Source organism: Oncorhynchus clarkii, chromosome 24, assembly GCF_045791955.1.
Source record: "Oncorhynchus clarkii lewisi isolate Uvic-CL-2024 chromosome 24, UVic_Ocla_1.0, whole genome shotgun sequence".
NCBI classification, from domain to species: Eukaryota; Metazoa; Chordata; class Actinopteri; order Salmoniformes; family Salmonidae; genus Oncorhynchus; species Oncorhynchus clarkii.
In genome coordinates this window covers 34,129,525-34,151,193 of record NC_092170.1, presented here as the reverse complement: position 1 = coordinate 34,151,193, position 21,669 = coordinate 34,129,525, and the positions used below count along the sequence as shown (strand labels likewise).

General features: G+C 48.9%; 1 protein-coding gene across 1 annotated transcript in view; it reads left to right on the top strand.

The window, feature by feature from the left end:
• The window catches only part of LOC139382646 (dynein cytoplasmic 2 heavy chain 1), a 263,106-nt gene that overhangs the window by 167,115 nt on the left and 74,322 nt on the right, over window positions 1-21,669 (top strand). The window contains exon 67 of the mRNA XM_071126737.1: window positions 4,438-4,510. Within this exon, the coding sequence (XP_070982838.1) occupies window positions 4,438-4,510 (73 nt within the window). The remainder of the gene's footprint in view (window positions 1-4,437; window positions 4,511-21,669) is intronic.

Genomic DNA, 21,669 nt, shown 5'->3' with positions numbered 1-21,669 from the left:
CGTCTCCTCTTCTCCTGTCTCCTCTTCTCCCGTCTCCTCTCCTCTTCTCCCCTCTCCTCTCCTCTTCTCCCGTCTCCTCTTCTCCCGTCTCCCCTCTCCTCTCCTCTTCTCCCCTCTCCTCTCCTCTTCTCCCGTCTCCCCTCTCCTCTTCTCACGTCTCCCCTCTCCTCTTCTCCCGTCTCCTCTTCTCCCGTCTCCCCTCTCCTCTTCTCACGTCTCCCCTCTCCTCTTCTCCCCTCTCCTCTTCTCCCCTCTCCTCTTCTCCCCTCTCCTCTTCTCCCGTCTCCTCTTCTCCCGTCTCCCCTTTCCTCTTCTCCCCTCTCCTCTTCTCCCCTCTCCTCTTCTCACGTCTCCCCTCTCCTCTTCTCTCCTCTTCTCACGTCTCCCCTCTCCTCTTCTCCCCTCTCCTCTTCTCCCCTCTCCTCTTCTCCCCTCTCCTCTTCTCACGTCTCCTCTTCTCACGTCTCCTCTTCTCCCGTCTCCTCTCCTCTTCTCCCGTCTCCTCTCCTCTTCTCCCCTCTCCTCTCCTCTTCTCCCGTCTCCTCTTCTCCCGTCTCCTCTCCTCTTCTCCCCTCTCCTCTCCTCTTCTCACGTCTCCTCTTCTCCCGTCTCCTCTTCTCCCCTCTCCTCTCCTCTTCTCCCGTCTCCTCTTCTCCCGTCTCCCCTCTCCTCTCCTCACGTCTCCCCTCTCCTCCCCTCTCCTCTTCTCCCGTCTCCTCTTCTCCCCTCTCCTCTTCCCCCCTCTCCTCTTCTCCCCTCTCCTCTTCTCCCCTCTCCTCTTCTCCCCTCTCCTCTTCTCACGTCTCCCCTCTCCTCTTCTCACGTCTCCCCTCTCCACTTCTCCCCTCTCCTCTTCTCACGTCTCCCCTCTCCTCTTCTCCCCTCTCCTCTTCTCACGTCTCCCCTCTCCTCTTCTCACGTCTCCCCTCTCCTCTTCTCCCCTCTCCTCTTCTCCCCTCTCCTCTTCTACCGTCTCCTCTTCTCCCGTCTCCCCTCTCCTCTTCTCCCCTCTCCTCTTCTCCCCTCTCCTCTTCTCCCCTCTCCTCTTCTCCCGTCTCCCCTCTCCTCTTCTCCCCTCTCCTCTTCTCACGTCTCCCCTCTCCTCTTCTCCCCTCTCCTCTTCTCCCGTCTCCCCTCTCCTCTTCTCACGTCTCCTCTTCTCCCGTCTCCTCTTCTCCCGTCTCCTCTCCTCTTCTCCCGTCTCCTCTTCTCCCGTCTCCTCTTCTCCCGTCTCCTCTTCTCCCGTCTCCTCTCCTCTTCTCCCGTCTCCTCTCCTCTCCTCTTCTCCCGTCTCCTCTTCTCCCGTCTCCTCTTCTCCCGTCTCCTCTTCCCGTCTCCCTTCTCCCCTCTCCTCTCCTCTTCTCACGTCTCCTCTTCTCCCGTCTCCTCTTCTCCCGTCTCCTCTCCTCTACTCCCCTCTCCTCTCCTCTTCTCCCGTCTCCTCTTCTCCCGTCTCCCCTCTCCTCTCCTCTTCTCCCCTCTCCTCTCCTCTTCTCCCGTCTCCCCTCTCCTCTTCTCACGTCTCCCCTCTCCTCTTCTCCCGTCTCCTCTTCTCCCGTCTCCCCTCTCCTCTTCTCACGTCTCCCCTCTCCTCTTCTCCCCTCTCCTCTCCTCCCCTCTCCTCTTCTCCCGTCTCCTCTTCTCCCCTCTCCTCTTCTCTCCTCTTCTCCCCTCTCCTCTCCTCTTCTCCCGTCTCCCCTCTCCTCTTCTCACGTCTCCCCTCTCCTCTTCTCACGTCTCCTCTTCTCCCGTCTCCCCTCTCCTCTTCTCACGTCTCCCCTCTCCTCTTCTCCCCTCTCCTCTCCTCCCCTCTCCTCTTCTCCCGTCTCCTCTTCTCCCCTCTCCTCTTCTCCCCTCTCCTCTTCCCCCCTCTCCTCTTCTCCCCTCTCCTCTTCTCCCCTCTCCTCTTCTCACGTCTCCCCTCTCCTCTTCTCACGTCTCCCCTCTCCACTTCTCCCCTCTCCTCTTCTCACGTCTCCCCTCTCCACTTCTCACCTCTCCTCTTCTCACGTCTCCCCTCTCCTCTTCTCCCCTCTCCTCTTCTCCCCTCTCCTCTTCTCCCGTCTCCTCTTCTCCCGTCTCCTCTTCTCCCGTCTCCTCTTCTCCCGTCTCCTCTTCTCCCCTCCCCTCTCCTGTTCTCCCCTCTCCTCTTCTCCCCTCTCCTCTTCTCCCCTCTCCTCTCCTCTTCTCACGTCTCCCCTCTCCTCTTCTCCCCTCTCCTCTTCTCCCCTCTCCTCTTCTTCCGTCTCCTCTTCTCCCGTCTCCCCTCTCCTCTTCTCCCGTCTCCTCTTCTCCCGTCTCCTCTTCTCCCGTCTCCTCTTCTCCCGTCTCCTCTTCTCCCGTCTCTTCTCCCGTCTCCTCTTCTCCCGTCTCCTCTCTTATTCTCCCGTCTCCTCTTCTCCCGTCTCCTCTTCTCCCGTCTCCTCTTCTCCCGTCTCCTCTCTTCTTCTCCCGTCTCCTCTCTTATTCTCCCCTCTCCTCTCTTATTCTCCCCTCTCCTCTCCTCTTCTCCCGTCTCCTCTTCTCACGTCTCCTCTTCTCCCGTCTCCTCTTCTCCCGTCTCCTCTCCTCTTCTCCCGTCTCCTCTCCTCTTCTCCCGTCTCCTCTTCTCCCGTCTCCTCTCCTCTTCTCCCGTCTCCTCTTCTCCCGTCTCCTCTTCTCCCGTCTCCTCTTCTCCCGTCTCCTCTTCTCCCGTCTCCTCTCCTCTTCTCCCGTCTCCTCTCCTCTCCTCTTCTCCCGTCTCCTCTTCTCCCGTCTCCTCTTCTCCCGTCTCCTCTTCTCCCCTCTCCTCTCCTCTTCTCACGTCTCCTCTTCTCCCGTCTCCTCTTCTCCCGTCTCCTCTCCTCTTCTCCCCTCTCCTCTCCTCTTCTCCCGTCTCCTCTTCTCCCGTCTCCCCTCCCCTCTTCCCCCCTCTTCCCCCCTCTTCCTCTCCTCTCCTCTCCTCTCTCCTCTCCTCTTCTCCCCTCTCCTCTTCTCCCGTCTCCTCTTCTCTTGTCTCCCCTCTCCTCTTCTCACGTCTCCCCTCTCCTCTTCTCCCGTCTCCTCTTCTCCCGTCTCCCCTCTCCTCTTCTCACGTCTCCCCTCTCCTCTTCTCACGTCTCCCCTCTCCTCTTCTCCCCTCTCCTCTTCTCCCTCTCCTCTTCTCCCCTCTCCCCTCTCCTCTTCTCCCCTCTCCTCTTCTCACGTCTCCTCTTCTCACGTCTCCTCTTCTCACGTCTCCTCTCCTCTTCTCCCGTCTCCCCTCTCCTCCCGTCTCCTCTTTCCTCTCCTCTTCTCCCCTTTCCTCTGCTCCCGTCTCCCCTCTCCTCCCGTTTCCTCTCCTCTCCTCTTCTCCCCTCTCCTCTTCTCACGTCTCCTCTTCTCCCGTCTCCTCTTCTCCCGTCTCCTCTCCTCTTCTCCCCTCTCCTCTTCTCCCGTCTCCTCGTCTCCCCTCTCCTCTCCTCTTCTCCCCTCTCCTCTCCTCTTCTCCCGTCTCCTCTTCTCCCCTCTCCTCTTCTCCCCTCTCCTCTCCTCTTCTCCCGTCTCCTCTTCTCCCCTCTCCTCTTCTCACGTCTCCCCTCTCCTCTTCTCCCCTCTCCTCTTCTCCCGTCTCCTCTTCTCACGTCTCCCCTCTCCTCTTCTCCCCTCTCCTCTTCTCACATCTCCCCTCTCCTCTTCTCCCCTCTCCTCTTCTCCCCTCTCCTCTTCTCACGTCTCCCCTCTCCTCTTCTTACGTCTCCTCTTCTCACATCTCCCCTCTCCTCTTCTCCCCTCTCCTCTTCTCCCCTCTCCTCTTCTCACGTCTCCCCTCTCCTCTTCTCACGTCTCCCCTCTCCTCTTCTCCCCTCTCCTCTTCTCCCCTCTCCTCTTCTCACGTCTCCCCTCTCCTCTTCTCTCCTCTTCTCACGTCTCCCCTCTCCTCTTCTCCCCTCTCCTCTTCTCCCCTCTCCTCTTCTCACGTCTCCCCTCTCCTCTTCTCACGTCTCCCCTCTCCTCTTCTCACGTCTCCCGTCTCCTCTCCTCTTCTCTTCTCCCCTCTCCTCTTCTCACGTCTCCTCTTCTCCCGTCTCCTCTCCTCTTCTCCCGTCTCCTCTCCTCTTCTCCCGTCTCCTCTCCTCTTCTCCCATCTCCTCTCCACTTCTCCCCTTTCCTCTTCTCCCGTCTCCTCACCTCTTCTCACGTCTCCTCTCTCCTCTTCTCACGTCTCCTCTCCTCTTCTCCCCTCTACTCTTCTCCCGTCTCCCCCCTCCTCTTCTCACGTCTCCCCTCTCCTCTTCTCCCGTCTCCCCTCTCCTCTTCTCCCCTCTCCTCTTCTCCCCTCTCCTCTTCTCCCATCTCCACTCTCCTCCCGTCTCCCTTCCTCTTCTCACGTCTCCCCTCTCCTCTTCTCCCCTCTCCTCTCCTCCCGTCTCCCCTCTTCTCACGTTTCCCCTCTCCTCTCCCTCTTTCTCCTTGCAGGTGCTGTTGGTTCAGGCCATCAGGCCAGATAGACTACAGAGTGCCATGGCTGCCTTCACCTCGCAGGCCCTGGGTGAGTGTGTGTGTGTGAGGGATCCCTTCCGTCCGCCATGAATCTGTCTGTCTGGTAAAAGTGTCATCATTAGTGCTTATCAATCCATCCTAACGACACACACCGTAAACACACAGAGGTCAACCGCATCAGATGCATCTTCTCACTGCAGACGCATTGCAGTGAGTCAGCACTTTATGCAGCTGATGAGCTTGAGGAGCCATCAGTCCATATAACACCAACACACACACATGCATATGTAGAGAACCAGCCACCATCACATACACACAGAAACACGTGAGCACACACCTGCAGAGAGAAAGAGAGTATGCTCACATACGGTTCCTGTCCTCCATGAATGGAGTTGCCTGATACAGGGACGATTGGGGACGTGTACAGTGATTCATAGACAGTCATTACTCTTAATTTGCCACTAACACACACACACACACACACACACACACACACACACACACACAGACACACACAGACACAGACAGACAGACAGACAGACAGACAGACAGACAGACAGACAGGTGAACGCACACTGAGGATGAGGCACAGTAAATTCATCTCTAGCCATTTCTCTTCATTTGACACACACACTCTCACACACACACACACACACGGCTATATGCACACACACATCCAAACCTCCATAATCTATCAGCTGTGTGTGTGTGTGTGTGTGTGTGTGTGTGTGTGTGTGTGTGTGTGTGTGTGTGTGTGTGTGTGTGTGTGTGTGTGTGTGTGTGTGTGTGTGTGTGTGTGTGTGTGTGTGTGTGTGTGTGTGTGTGTGTGTGTGTGTGTGTGTGTGTGTGTGTGTGTGTGTGTGTGTGTGTACCTGCTGAATGTGTGGTGATTTCTCTTCATTATGCCAGCAGGCTCAGAAGGGAACACAAAGCGATATGATTGGACGATTAGCCCCATGGAGGGAGAACAGATTGGCTGTAATTCACTGGAGTCACGGAGGTCTGACGAGGTTTCACCTGCGTGCGTACCTGCGTGCGTATCTGCGTGCGTACCTGCGTGTTTCTTACGTCTTCAATGTAGATTTCAGACCCTCAGTCTTCATCATTGACAGCGTTACTGTAAATTTACCTTTAAAAAGATATATAAATAAGGGCCATATTTTGCTATGCTGTCATCAACAGAGTCTAGTTGTTGGTTATTGTGTCACTTTGATGTATTTAGTGTCTGTCGTAAGCAACATGAGTTGACAACTGCTGTGCACTGATATGATAGATTGTAAGTATTAATCTATCTGGGGGAGCAGTTGTCCATCTTCCCATGTTGACCTTGTTCCAGTGGTCAAATGATTGTTTCTCTACAATTTTCACTACTATAAAATGTAAATTAATATCCCTGGAATGTATTTGCTTAAAACACGGAACATAACATGCGCTTATTTGAGCCAGGCTTCTATTTGAGACAGGCTTCTATTTGAGACAGGCTTCTATTTGAGCCAGGCTTCTATTTGAGCCAGGCTTCTATTTGAGACAGGCTTCTATTTGAGCCAGGCTTCTATTTGAGCCAGGCTTCTATTTGAGACAGGCTTCTATTTGAGCCAGGCTTCTATTTGAGACAGGCTTCTATTTGAGACAGGCTTCTAGACAGGCTTCTATTTGAGACAGGCTTCTATTTGAGCCAGGCTTCTATTTGAGACAGGCTTCTATTTGAGACAGGCTTCTATTTGAGACAGGCTTCTATTAGAGCCAGGCTTCTATTTGAGCCAGGCTTCTATTTGAGACAGGCTTCTATTTGAGCCAGGCTTCTATTTGAGACAGGCTTCTATTTGAGACAGGCTTCTATTTGAGACAGGCTTCTATTTGAGACAGGCTTCTATTTGAGCCAGGCTTCTATTTGAGCCAGGCTTCTATTTGAGACAGGCTTCTATTTGAGACAGGCTTCTATTTGAGCCAGGCTTCTATTTGAGACAGGCTTCTATTTGAGCCAGGCTTCTATTAGAGCCAGGCTTCTATTTGAGCCAGGCTTCTATTTGAGCCAGGCTTCTATTTGAGCCAGGCTTCTATTTGAGCCAGGCTTCTATTTGAGACAGGCTTCTATTTGAGCCAGGCTTCTATTTGAGACAGGCTTCTATTTGAGACAGGCTTCTATTTGAGACAGGCTTCTATTTGAGACAGGCTTCTATTTGAGACAGGCTTCTATTTGAGACAGGCTTCTATTTGAGCCAGGCTTCTATTAGAGCCAGGCTTCTATTTGAGCCAGGCTTCTATTAGAGCCAGGCTTCTATTAGAGCCAGGCTTCTATTTGAGACAGGCTTCTATTTGAGCCAGGCTTCTATTTGAGACAGGCTTCAATTAGAGCCAGGCTTCTATTTGAGACAGGCTTCTATTAGAGCCAGGCTTCTATTTGAGACAGGCTTCTATTTGAGACAGGCTTCTATTAGAGACAGGCTTCTATTTGAGACAGGCTTCTATTTGAGACAGGCTTCTATTTGAGACAGGCTTCTATTAGAGCCAGGCTTCTATTTGAGACAGGCTTCTATTTGAGACAGGCTTCTATTTGAGACAGGCTTCTATTTGAGACAGGCTTCTATTTGAGACAGGCTTCTATTTGAGACAAGCTTCTATTTGAGACAGGCTTCTATTAGAGCCTAACGCTCTAACCACTAGGCTCCCTCCCGCTCCAATTCCTTAATGCAAATCAATTTCTTCATTTTCTGCGCTAATATGTTATCATTTACACATTGTGTCACATTTATTTTGTCTTAGTATGGCTCTATACATTTTTTATTTTTTATTCTCTACTAATTATTCTCCTCTTTGACTGTGCGTTTTGGTCAGTTCTTACTTTCTAGGGGGCGATCGGCCAATTCCTAGGGTTCTTTACTCCTGAAGTTGACTGTTTCTGTGCTTGCCAGTTAGCTAGCAGTGCTCAGCAGTAAGCAGCCAATGGCTAGCAGTTTCTTACTGGTGATAACAATTGATGATTGGTATAATTTACGGAATTATTTTATGTAAGAAATCGAACATTAAACCTTGTGAACAATTCATGGTTACCTCGTAAAAGATTACTTTTGAGAAACGTGTGTTAAAATGAAATGTGTGACATTGCCGGGCAATTAAACGGGAGATGTCTTTTTGGTACTCAGCGTTTTAATTGACATTTTTAAGGTATTTTCTCTGAAGAAACAGCCGCGCATTCCAGTCATTCCTCTCAGGACGTTATCCATGACTGGACAATCTTTCCTACCATATCTGCTTCTCTAATTCTCCCTCTTCATCTACCTCCCTGGCTATTTCTCTTTAACATCTCCTCTCAATCTATACCTCTGGTTTTCCTCCATCTCTTTCCCTTCATTTCTTCCTCAGTCTGTCGTTTGACCAAACACACACACACACACACACACACACACACACACTAATCTGCCAGGAAACACAGGGTTCTTTCTGCCTAATGAGCCACCTATTCATTCTGTTAATCCTGCTAATTTCATGTAGGTTTATGCCAGCACTATCAATGACTCAGCAAATTGGTGTTTGTGTGTTTTAGTTTGGAGCCATGCATATGAAAGCTTCACAACTGCTGAATAAGACTGATAATTGGACTGCTACACAGTTAGATTTGGCAAATTTTCACAGCAATAATGTCAGCAAATAGGCTGTCAGATGTTACCTAGCGATGTGGAGTTATCAGACCATGACCATGTCCCTAAACACTGTCAACCTGACACACTGATGTTAGTCTCCTCACCTCCTCACACACCATCAGTGATTATCTCTCTCTTTCTCTCTCTCTCTCTCTCTCTCTCTCTCTCTGTGTCTCTCTCTGTCTCTCTCTCTCTCTCTGTCTCCCTCTCTCTCTCTGTCTCCCTCTGTCTCTCTCTCTCTCTCTCTCTCTCTCTCTGTCTCTCTCTCTCTCTCTCGCCATGTCTGCCTACGGCGGCCTTTCTCAATAGCAAGGCTATGCTCACTGAGTCTGTACATAGTCAAAGCTTTCCTTTAAGTTTGGGTCAGTCACAGTGGTCAGGTATTCTGCCACTGTGTACTCTCTGTTTAGGGCCAAATAGCATTCTAGTTTGCTCTGTTTTTTTGTTAATTCTTTCCAATGTGTCAAGTAATTATCTTTTTGTTTTCTCATGATTTGCTTGGGTCTAATTGTGCTGCTGTCCTGGGGCTCTGTGGGGTGTGTTTGTGTTTGTGAACAGAGCCCCAGGACCAGCTTGCTTAGGGGACTCTTCTCCAGGTTCATCTCTCTGTAGGTGATGGCTTTGTTATGGAAGGTTTGGGAATCGCTTCCTCTTAGGTGGTTGGAGAATTTAACGGCTCTTTTCTGGATTTTGATAATTAGTGGGTATTGGCCTAATTCTGCTCTGCATGCATTATTTGGTGTTCTACGTTGTACACAGAGGATATTTTTGCAGAATTCTGCATGCAGAGTCTCAATTTGGTGTTTGTCCCATTTTGGTGTTTGTCCCATTATGTGAATTCTTGGTTGGTGAGCGGACCCCTGACCTCACAACCATAAAGGGCAATGGGTTCTATAACTGATTCAAGTATTTTTTTGCCAGATCCTAATTGGTGTGTTGAATTTTATGTTCCTTTTGATGGCATTTAATGCCCTTCTTGCCTTGTCTCTCAGATCGTTCACAGCTTTGTGGAAGTTACCTGTGGATTTACTGTCAGGACCCAGGTCTGGCCGAATCTGTTCATAATATCTAGGTGCTGCTGTAGGCCCTCCTTGGTCTGTGACAGAAGCATCAGATCATCAGCAAACAGTAGACATTTGACTTCAGATTCTAATAGGGTGAGGCCGGGTGCTGCAGACTGTTCTAGTGCCCGCGCCAATTCGTTTATATATATGTTGAAGAGGGTGGGGCTTAAGCTGCATCCCTGTCTCACCCCACGGCCCTATGGGAAGAAATGTGCGTGTTTTTTTGCCAATTTTAACCACACACTTGTTGTTTGTGTACATGGATTGTATAATTTCGTATGTTTTACCCCCAACACCACTTTCCATCAGTTTGTATAGCAGACCCTCATGCCAAATTGAGTCGAAGGCTCTTTTTAAATCAACAAAGCATGAGAAGACTTTGCCTTTGTTTTGGTTTGTTTGGTTGCCAATTAGGGTGTGCAGGGTGAATACATGGTCTGTTGTACGATAATTAGAGAATATAGGTAGCACACAGGAGGACATTTTTCTCTGTTAAGATCATTTCCTTTTGAATTTCTAGCCTAATGTAAAATGTTCCTGTTTTGATTAATTTAATGGCGTGAGTTAGGTCTGCTCTATACCAAATTAGCATACCCCCTGAGTCCCTTCCCTGTTTCACACCTGGTAGTTTGGTGGATGGGACTACCAGCTCTCTGTAACCTAGAGGGCAACCAGTGGGTCCGTCTCCTCTATACCAGGTTTCTTGCAGTATGACAACGTCTGTATTACCGATTTCTTTGGTGAAGTCCGGGATGATATAGTGAAGGATTTGTGTTCCATAAAGTGTCCAATGTTGTTGGTTGTGTGGTTTGGCCTCAGGCCAGTAAGTGTGAGCAGAGCCTGCTGAGCATCTGGTACATGCCATTGGCTTGGGCTAGTGTAAGAGTGGGGGTTGGGCCTGTTTGCACACTCACTGCCTGGGCGTATGTGTGACTTCCATGTTGAGGCCCTCTTTGCTGGGGTGGGGTGCATGGGGTGGGCAGGAGGGGCATAGGTCTGATCTGAGGGGGCCTAGATGGGGTGTGGGCATGGTTGGTGTGGGGGGGGTGTTGATTGGTTGGGGTGGAGATGTGGATGTGTCTGGGGGTGCTGTGGTCTGGATGTAAGTCCTCTTGGCGTGGGTCCTCTATGTGTAGGTCCAGGGGGGGTCCCGCAGGTCTGGGAGGGTGTCTCGCTTGTCTGGGCGGTGTGGCTATTGATCTGTTGCTCCTGTGTGAAGAGTTGGGACTGTGTTTAAGAGCAATGTATTTTAGAGTCCGGGCGAAGGTGGGCACTGCTGCCTTGTAGAGGTGGACCTGGTCATAGAGGCTGTTCTAGTCCAGGGTGGAGTGGTGGACACTGCTGCCTTGTAGAGGTGGACCTGGTCATAGAGGCTGTTCTAGTCCAGGGTGGAGTGGTGGACACTGCTGCCTTGTAGAGGTGGACCTGGTCATAGAGGCAGTTCTAGTCCAGGGTGGAGTGGTGGACACTGCTGCCTTGTAGAGGTGGACCTGGTCATAGAGGCTGTTCTAGTCCAGGGTGGAGTGGTGGACACATCTGCCTTGTAGAGGTGGACCTGGTCATAGAGGCTGTTCTAGTCCAGGGTGGACCTGGTCATAGAGGCTGTTCTAGTCCGGGTGGAGTGGTGGACACTGCTGCCTTGTAGAGGTGGACCTGGTCATAGAGGCTGTTCTAGTCCAGGGTGGAGTGGTGGACACTGCTGCCTTGTAGAGGTGGACCTGGTCATAGAGGCTGTTCTAGTCCAGGGTGGACCTGGTCATAGAGGCTGTTCTAGTCCAGGGTGGACATGGTCATAGAGGCTGTTCTAGTCCAGGGTGGACCTGGTCATAGAGACTGTTCTAGTCCAGGGTGGACCTGGTCATAGAGGCTGTTCTAGTCCAGGGTGGACCTGGTCATAGAGGCAGTTCTAGTCCAGGGTGGAGTGGTGGGCCAGGAAAACATTTGGTTTTGAGGCACAGTCACGGGAAATACTTGCGTTTACCCGCTGTATTGTGGCAGAGTGGAAGTCTTTTTGTGGTATCGGGGTGGAGATAACCACTTGTGCGTTGGGAAAAGTAGAAGCTTTTTCAATCACTCCCTTCAGTGCTGTGGCCACCCTTTCCTGCTGTGCTCTCAGGTCGTTTGTGCCTGTGTGTATTATTATGTGGCTAGGTGAACCTAGTTGGTCCTCAGACAGAAGGTCTAGGGAGCGCTGGGTGTTTGGACACCAGAGTTTAGACACACTGTGTTTGGGGAAAAGTTTTTCTTGAATATACAGTATTTCCCATTTGAGTCCATAAGGAGAACAATCTATGTCTTGTGTATGTCCTCAGTGGGTGTGTGGGGGGGTTGTCAGAAGGGCTATCAGGCTGTCTCTCTCTCTCTGTGTTGATCTACAGCATCTAGTCCTATGTCCTACATCCCTATGTCCTACATGGCTGAACTGCAGCTCCTCATGTCGTCTCAGGTAGTAGTGGTGGTGATGCTGCAGTCTTCTCATACTGTACAGCAGGGGTAGGTGACAGGGGTAGGTGACAGGGGTAGGTGACAGGGGTAGGTAACAGGGGTAGGTAACAGGGGTAGGTTACAGGGGTAGGTTACAGGGGTAGGTTACAGGGGTAGGTAACAGGGGTAGGTAACAGGGGTAGATAACGGGGGTAGGTGACAGGGATAGGTCACAGGGTAGGTAACAGGGATAGGTCACAGGGGTAGATAACAGGGGTAGATAACAGGGGTAGATAACAGGGGTAGATAACAGGGGTAGGTAACAGGGGTAGGTAACAGGGGTAGGTAACAGGGGTAGGTAACAGGGGTAGGTAACAGGGGTAGGTAACGGGGGTAGATAACGGGGGTAGGTGACAGGGGTAGGTGACAGGGGTAGGTAACTAGATTCAGCCTTGGGACCATTTCTGTTGGCGCGGATGTTCGGGGGCTGAAACATAATTATAATCATTTGTACACAAATGGACCACAACCAAACCCAATAAGCGGAGTGTATTTGAGAATAACAATCATTTCATACTTTGATCATGTTTCTTATTTCATTCATGGGAGAAGTTGGAAACATATTTTCTAAATTTAACAACATTTTAGCTGAATTTGACCTCAGTTTCACCTGCTCATCTGCCCTGTGAATGTCTGATACTGTGGTGATATTACAAGTGTTTGACCAACAATAGTGTCTGATTGTAGACTGATTGTAGACTGTAAAAAGAGTGTGTGTGGTCTGGCTCAGGGTTGTGTACCGTATCGATACTAACCCATTGACTGTCTTACCTGGACAAGCCCCTGGGTTGGAGATGGGGGGGAAGAGGGTGAAGTGGTGTGTAGAGGCTGGAGTTGGCCAGGGGTTGATGGGATGGAGAGGAGGAGATGGGATGACAAGGATCTGACTGGTTATTGGAGCGCCGGTCTTCTCACTTCTGTAGCGATAATCAAATCAAATGTATTTATATAGCCCTTCGTACATCAGCTGATATCTCAAAGTGCTGTACAGAAACCCAGCCTAAAACCCCAAACCGCAAGCAATGCAGGTGTAGAAGCACGGTGGCTAGGATAAACTCCCTAGAAAGGCCAAAACCTAGGAAGAAACCTAGAGAGGAACCAGACTATGAGGGGTGGCCAGTCCTCTTCTGGCTGTGCCGGGTGGAGATTATAACAGAACATGGCCAAGATGTTCAAATGTTCATAAATGACCAGCAACGTCAAATAATAATAATCACAGTGGTTGTCGAGGGTGCAGCAAGTCAGCACCTCAGGAGTAAATGTCAGTTGGCTTTTCATAGCCAGCCGATCATTAAGAGTGTCCCTACCACTCCTGCTCTCTCTAGAGAGTTGAAAACAGCAGGTCTGGGACAGGTAGCACGTCCGGTGAACAGGTCAGGATTCCATAGCCGCAGGCAGAACAGTTGAAACTGGAGCAGCAGCACGGCCAGGTGGACTGGGGACAGCAAGGAGTCATCATGCCAGGTAGTCCTGAGGCATGGTCCTAGGGCTCAGGTCCTCCGAGAGAGAGAGAGAAAGAAAGAGAGAATTAGAGAGAGCATACTTAAATTCACACAGGACACCGGATAAGACAGGAGAAGTACTCCAGATATAACAAACTGACCCTATCCCCTCGACACATAAACTACTGCAGCATAAATACTGGAGGCTGAGACAGGAGGGGTCAGGAGACACTGTGGCCCCATCCGATGATACCCCCGGACAGGGCCAAACAGGAAGGATATAACCCCACCCACTTTGCCAAAGCACAGCCCCCACACCACTAGAGGGATATCTTCAACCACCAACTTACCATCCTGAGACAAGGCCGAGTATAGCCCACAAAGATCTCCGCCACGGCACAACCCAAGTGGGGGCGCCAACCCAGACAGGAAGATCACATCAGTGACTCAACCCACTCAGGTGACGCACCCCTCCTAGGGACGGCATGAAAAAGCACCAGTAAGCCAGTGACTCAGCCCCTGTAATAGGGTTAGAGGCAGAGAATCCCAGTGGAAAGAGGGGAACCAGCCAGGCAGAGACAGCAAGGGCGGTTCGTTGCTCCAGAGCCTTTCCGTTCACCTTCCCACTCCTGGGCCAGACTACACTCAATCATATGACCCACTGAAGAGATGAGTCTTCAGTAAAGACTTAAAGGTTGAGACCGAGTCTGCGTCTCTCAAATGGGTAGGCAGACCGTTCCATAAAAATGGAGCTCTATAGGAGAAAGCCCTGCCTCCAGCTGTTTGCTTACAAATTCTAGGGACAATTAGGAGGCCTGCGTCTTGTGACCGTAGCGTACGTGTAGGTATGTACGGCAGGACCAAATCAGAGAGATAGGTAGGAGCAAGCCCATGTAATGCTTTGTAGGTTAGCAGTAAAACCTTGAAATCAGCCCTTGCCTTGACAGGAAGCCAGTGTAGGGAGGCTAGCACTGGAGTAACATGATCAAATGTTTTGGTTGTAGTCAGGATTCTAGCAGCCGTGTTTAGCACTAACTGAAGTTTATTTAGTGCTTTATCCGGGTAGCCGGAAAGTAGAGCATTGCAGTAGTCTAACCTAGAAGTAACAAAAGCATGGATTCATTTTTCTGTGTCATTTTTGGACAGAAAGTTTCTGATTTTTGCAATGTTGCGTAGATGGAAAAAAGCTGTCCTTGAAACAGTAACGCCGAGGTCCTTAATGAGGAGTCTGCTTCTCTGTGAGCAGCTACACAACACAGAACGTGATTAGTTAGGTTCTCACACACACACACACACACACACAGACACACACACATACACACACAGACACACACACACAGACACACACACACACATATACAGCCCGCCGTACCTCCAGCGCACCATCACCAGGACTACTTGACTGTATTCAACATATTGTGGATCAGAGTTGGACTGCAAGGTAATGCTAACATCTATACTAGCTGCTACACTTGAGGCAAGTCCTGATATGTAGTAATCATTGCTAAGCCCTACGACCTATCCAGGTAACGGCCCATTTCCCTTTTTATGAGAATGGAACACACCCTAACCCTGTTGACTGCTACAGTTACGATGCGGAGGTGTTTGAGCAGCTGTCATTCTATTTCTGCTGAAGGCTCCTTTATTAAAATGTATGGACAGTATTTACAATGGCTAGCCTTCTCCATTGATGAAGCTGCTGCATGTCCACTGTTAGGTGTGTGTGTGTGTGTGTGTGTGTGTGTGTGTGTGTGTGTGTGTGTGTGTGTGTGTGTGTGATCACTAAGTGAATTCATTGATGAAGCTGTGGTGTGTGTGTAAATGCTAACTGAACTCATTGGTGTGTGTGTGTGTGTAAACGCTAAGTGAACTCATTGATGAAGCTGTGGTGTGTGTGTGTGCCACAGTACAGTCTGTCTCCCTGGCAGTGATTCACTATGCTAATGAAGCGTGGGGCTTTAATCCTCTTAGAGCTAATCTCCCACAATCCCCCAGTCCAGCCCGGCCCGGAGAGCCTGGCCACTGCCACAACACAGTGGAGCACTATCAGCACAGTGTAAACACAGCAACACACACACTAAAACACACAAGAGGTCTTCACTGGTCCACCCAAACCCAATTACCCAGGGCCCGACCCGGGTCTGACATTCTGTAGTTGACCCTCAGATCCGGGTCAGATCTGTTTTGATTTCACGTTAAGGACCCGTATAGACCCAAACACGACTGCTGAGTGAGAGAGCGAGAGCCGTTAAATTCTACAACCACCTAAAAGGAAGTGATTCCCAAACCGTCCATAACAAAGACGAACCTGGAGAAGAGCTGGTCCTGGGGCTCTGTTTACAAACACACCCCACAGAGCCCCAGGACAGCAGCACAATTAGACCCAAACAAATCATGAGAAAACAAAAAGATTATTACTTGACACATTGGAAATAACATTTTTTTTTTTTTTTAAACAGAGCAAACTAGAATGTTATTTGGGCCTAAACAGAGAGTACACAGTGGCAGAATACCTGACCACTGTGACTGACCCAAAATTAAGGAAAGCTTTGACTATATACAGACTCAGTGAGCATAGCCTTGCTATTGAGAAAGGCAGCCGTAGGCAGACATGGCTCCCAAGAAAAGACAAGCTATGTGCACACTGCCCACAAAATGAGGTGGAAACTGAGCTGCACTTCCTTACCTCCTGGCCAATGTATGACCATATTAGAGACACATACAGTTGAAGTCGGAAGTTTACATACACCTTAGCCAAATACATATAAACTCAGTTTTTCACAATTCCTGACATTTAATCCTAGTGAAAATTACCTGTCTTAAGGTCAGTTAGGATCAACACTTTAATTTAAGAATGTGAAATGTCAGAATAATAGTAGAGAGAGATTTATTTCAGCTTTTATTTATTTCCTCACATTCCCAGTGGTTCAGAAGTTTACATACACTCAATTAGTATTTGGTAGCATTGCCTTGAAATTGTTTAACTTGGGTAACGTTTCGGGTAGCCTTCCACAAGCTTCCCACAATAAGTTGGGTGAATTTTGTCCCATTCCTCCTGACAGATCTGGTGTAACTGAGTCAGGTTTGTAGGCCTCCTTGCTTGCACACACTTTTTCAGTTCTGCCCACATATTTTCTACAGGATTGAGGTCAGGGCTTTGTGAAAGCTACTCCAATACCTTGACCTTGACTTTGTTGTCCTTAATCCATTTTGCCACAACTTTGGAAGTATGCTTAGGGTCATTGTCCATTTGGAAGACCCATTTGCGACCAAGCTTTAACTTCCTGACTGATAGATGTCCTAACCGACTTGCCAAAACTATAGTTTGTTAACAAGACATTTTTGGAGTGGTTGAAAAATGAGTTTTCATGACTCCAACCTAAGTCTATGTAAACTTCTGACTTCAACTGTATTTCCCCTCAGATTCCACAAAACAAACTCTATTTTGATAAACTCCCATATCTCCTGGGTGAAATACCAGTGTGCCATCACATCAGCAAGATTTGGATTTGTGTCCTGTTGCCACAATAAAAGGGCAACCAGTGAAGAACAAACACCATTGTAAATACAACCCATATTTGTTTATTTATTTATTGACCAAGAACCAACAGGTAGGCTTTCACTTCAAGGAGTGGTTTTGTCATTGTGTAGGACGGTGGAAAGTGAAGCCTATGTAGCTTTGATTAGTCACCCAGCTAGCTAGCAAGCAAGCTTAACTAGCTTCTCTTCTCGGTTTGATGCAGTCAAAACAGGTACTATGTAATGTGATTGGATGAATAATAACCTAGCTTTTGAGCTAGAAGTTAGAACTAGTGCGAATCGGCTTGGTTGCTGCTGGCTCTCTCTGTCTCCTCATGCCACACAGTCAGAAACACACAGCAGGCCCTTCCCTCCACCTGCTACAAGCCCTGTTCCTCTCACCTTTGGTGCGTTAACAGCTTCAGTCAATCATGTCGCTACTAAATTGTATTATCTGCTGTTTCCCTCACTCGGATCAGATCGGGTCTGGACCCGACCAGGTCAACATGGGGCTGGGTCTGTTTGTAGGATCCGGGATAGAAGCCCCTGGTCATTTTGGGAACGGGACCTCTATTACACACACACACACACACAGACACACACACAGACACACAGACACACACATGCGCGCACACACACACACACACACACACACACACACAAAGACACACACACACAAAGACACACACACACAAAGACACACACACACACACACACACACACACACACAAAGACACACACACACACACACACAAAGACACAGACACACAAAGACACACACACACAAAGACACAGACACACAAAGACACAGACACACAAAGACACACACACACACACAAAGACACACACATTGTAGGGTTACACAACTCCAGTCCTTCAGGTCTACTGTGTTAGATGTTTTGCTTCTAAACCTAAAAACCTTTTTACTTAATTGATCAATCAGTCAGTGAATGGTCAGGGAGTCCACTGAGTAAAGACAGAACACACACAGAATGTCTCAGAGGAACACATCCACACAGACCCAGGTATTTTATGTAGTGCCCGTGCCCAGCATACAGAGAGAGAGAGAGTGTGTCTGAATGTTGATCAGATACTCTTCCATTGTGGAATGATGTGGTGTAGGTGCTACGTGTTTGGGTGGGCTCGTTTGCATGTGTGTGGCATACCAATGTGTCAAGTCAGAGGGATGTTTCTCTTAGCGTTGCCATGGCAATGCAGGAAAAGGTCGCTGGAAGGCGTTCTAGCCATGGCCGAAGCTGGTGTGTGTGTGTCTGTGTGTGTGTGTGTGTGTGTGCGTTTATGTGTCTACATGTACACTGAGTGTTCATGCTCTTTCCATGAAATAGACTGACCAGGTGAATCCAGGTGAAAGCTATGATCCCTTATTGATGTTACTTGTTAAATCCTCTTCAATCAGTGTAGATGAAGGGAAGGAGACAGGTTAAAGAAGGATTTTTAAGCCTTGAGACAATCGAGACATGGATTGTGTATGTGTGAATGGGCAAGACTTAAGATTTACGTGGGGGTGTGTATGTGGGGCAGACTGGGGAGAATGTGGGGTGTGTATGTGGGGCAGACGGGAGAATGTGGGGTGTGTATGTGGGGCAGACGGGAGAATGTGGGGTGTGTATGTGGGGCAGACGGGAGAATGTGGGGTGTGTATGTGGGGCAGAATGGGGAGAATGTGGGGTGTGTATGTGGGGCAGACGGGAGAATGTGGGGTGTGTATGTGGGGCAGACGGGAGAATGTGGGGTGTGTATGGGGCAGACGGGAGAATGTGGGGGTGTGTATGTGGGGCAGATGGGGGAGAATGTGGGGGTGTGTATGTGGGGCAGACGGGGGAGAATGTGGGGTGTGTGTATAACTCAGGTATTCTTGCTCTGTGCGTGTGTGTGTTGGTGAGATAACCAATCAGTGAGTCTACATATTAGAGCTCATTTATACTTGTACCCAGAACCACTCACTTATCACCATGGAAACGTCTGATAGACAGGAGCAGACCCAGTGACGCTACTGTCAGAACATTCATCTACATGCGGTACAGAACACACACACACACACACACAGACACACACACACACAGACACACACACACACACAGACACACACACACACAGACACACACACACACAGACACACACACAGACACACACACACACAGACACACACACACACACACAGACACACACACACACACACAGACACACACACAGACACACACACACAGACACACACACACAGACACACACACACAGACACACACACACACACACACACACACACACACACACACACACACACACACACACACACACACACACAGACACACACACACACACACACACACACACACAGACACACACACACACACACACACACACACACACACACACACATAGAGACTCACAGCGTGGACCGGTTGGATAATCATCTCTGAGTCACAGTGTGTATTCACAGTCCAAATGACTGTCTGCAGGAGACCACACGCCTACGGTGCTGAGGAGAGATGAGAGAAAAGAGAGAGGATGCTGTGCAGTCTCATCATTGTGTCCTTTGTTCCTCTATAACCCTCAGGGTGATTTGTCTGCACTGTGTTTTTGAAAAAGCTCCTGGATGCACAATTGGATCTTTGGTCAGATCTTATTTATAAAAACCTTCTTAGGCCTCAGTCCCGCCTATCTGAGATATCTACTGCAGCCCTCATCCTCCACATACAACACCTGTTCTGCAGGTCACATTCTGTCAAAGGTCCCCAAAGCACACACATCCCTGGGTCGCTCCTCTTTTCAGTTCGCTGCAGCTAGCGACCTGAACGAGCTGCAACAAACACTCAAACTGGACAGTTTTATCTCCATCTCTTCATTCAAAGACTCAGTCATGGACACTCTTACTGACAGTTATGGCTGCTTCGTGGAATGTTGTCTCTACCTTCTTGCTCTTTGTGCTGTTGTCTGTGCCCAATAATGTTTGTGCCATGTTTTGTGCCGCTACCATGTTGTGCTGCTACCATGTTGTGCTGCTACCATGTTGTGCTGCTACCATGTTGTGCCGCTACCATGTTGTGTTGATACCATGTTGTGTTGATACCATGTTGTGTTGTTACCATGTTGTGCTGCTACCATGTTGTGTTATTACCATGTTGTGCCGCTACCATGTTGTGCTGCTACCATGTTGTGCTGCTACCATGTTGTGTTGATAGCATGTTGTGCTGCTACCATGTTGTGTTGATAGCATGTTGTGCTGCTACCATGTTGTGTTGATACCATGTTGTGTTGTTACCATGTTGTGGTGCTACCATGTTGTGTTATTACCATGTTGTGCTGCTACCATGTTGTGCTGCTACCATGTTGTGTTGTTACCATGTTGTGCTGCTGACATGTTGTGTTGATACCATGTTGTGTTGTTACCATGTTGTGTTGTTACCATGTTGTGTTGCTACCATGTTGCGCTGCTACCATGTTGCGCTGCTACCATGTTGCGCTGCTGACATGTTGTGCTGCTACCATGTTGTGCTGCTACCATGTTGTGTTGATACCATGTTGTGTTGTTACCATGTTGTGTTGCTACCATGTTGCGCTGCTACCATGTTGCGCTGCTGACATTTTGCGCTGCTGACATGTTGCGCTGCTACCATGTTGGTTTGCTACCATGTTGTGTTGCTACCATGTTGTGCTGCTGACATGTTGTGCTGCTACCATGTTGCGCTGCTGACATGTTGCGCTGCTGACATGTTGCGCTGCTACCATGTTGTTTTGCTACCATGTTGCGTTTTCATATATTGATGCCATGCTGTGTTGTCTTAGGTCTCTGTTTATGTAGTGTTGTGTTGTCTCTCATCATGAGGTGTGTTTTGTCCTATATTATATGTTTTATCCCGTCCCCACAGGAGGCCTGTTGGTAGACCATCTTTGTAAATAAGAATATGTTCTTAACTGACTTGCCTAGTTAAATAACGGTTACATAAACACATAATGTAAGGGCTGCTGAGAGGACAGAACATGTTGCTCCCTGTTTTGATTGAAAAAGCAGACAAACAGAACAATAGCTCTCGTGTCCCCCCCCCCCCTCTCTGTCTCTCTCTCTCTCTCTCCCCCATCTCTCTCTCTCCCCCGTCTCTCTTTCTCTCTCCCCCCTCTCTCTGTCTCTCTCTCGCTCTCTCTCCCCCCTCTCTCTGTCTCTCTCTCGCTCTCTCTCCCCCCTCTCTCTGTCTCTCTTTCTCTCTCCCCCATCTCTCTCTCTCTTTCTCTCCTTCTCTCTCCCCTGTCTCTGTCTCTCTTTCTCTCTCCCCCCTCTCTCTGTCTCTCTATCTCTCTCTCTCGCTCTCTCTGTCTCTCTCTCGCTCTCTCTGTCTCTCTCCCTTTCCCCCGTCTCTGTCTCTCTCTCTGTCTCTCTCTCTGTCTCTCTCTCTGTCTCTCTCTCTCTGTCTCTCTCTCTGTCTCTCTCTCGCTCTCTCTGTCTCTCTCGCTCTCTCTGTTTCTCTCCCTCTCCCCCGTCTCTGTCTCTCTCTCTGTCTCTCTCTCTGTCTCTCTCTGTTTCTCTGTCTCTCTCTGTTTCTCTGTCTCTGTCTCTCTTTCTCTCTCCCCCCTCTCTCTGTCAATTCAATTCAATTCAAGGGCTTTATTGGCATGGGAAACATGTGTTAACATTGCCAAAGCAAGTGAGGTAGATAATATATAAAGTGAATATATAAAGTGAAATAAACAATAAAATTAACAGTAAACATTACACATACAGAAGTTTCAAAACAATAAAGACATTACAAATGTCATATATATATATATATATATATATATATATACAGTGTTTTAACAATGTACAAATGGTAAAGGACACAAGATAAAATAAATAAGCATAGATATGGGTTGTATTTACAATGGTGTTTATTCTTCACTGGTTGCCCTTTTCTCGTGGCAACAGGTCACAAATCTTGCTGCTGTGATGGCACACTGTGGAATTTCATCCAGTAGATATGGGAGTTTATCAAAATTGGATTTGTTTTCGAATTCTTTGTGGATCTGTGTAATCTGAGGGAAATGTGTGTCTCTAATATGGTCATA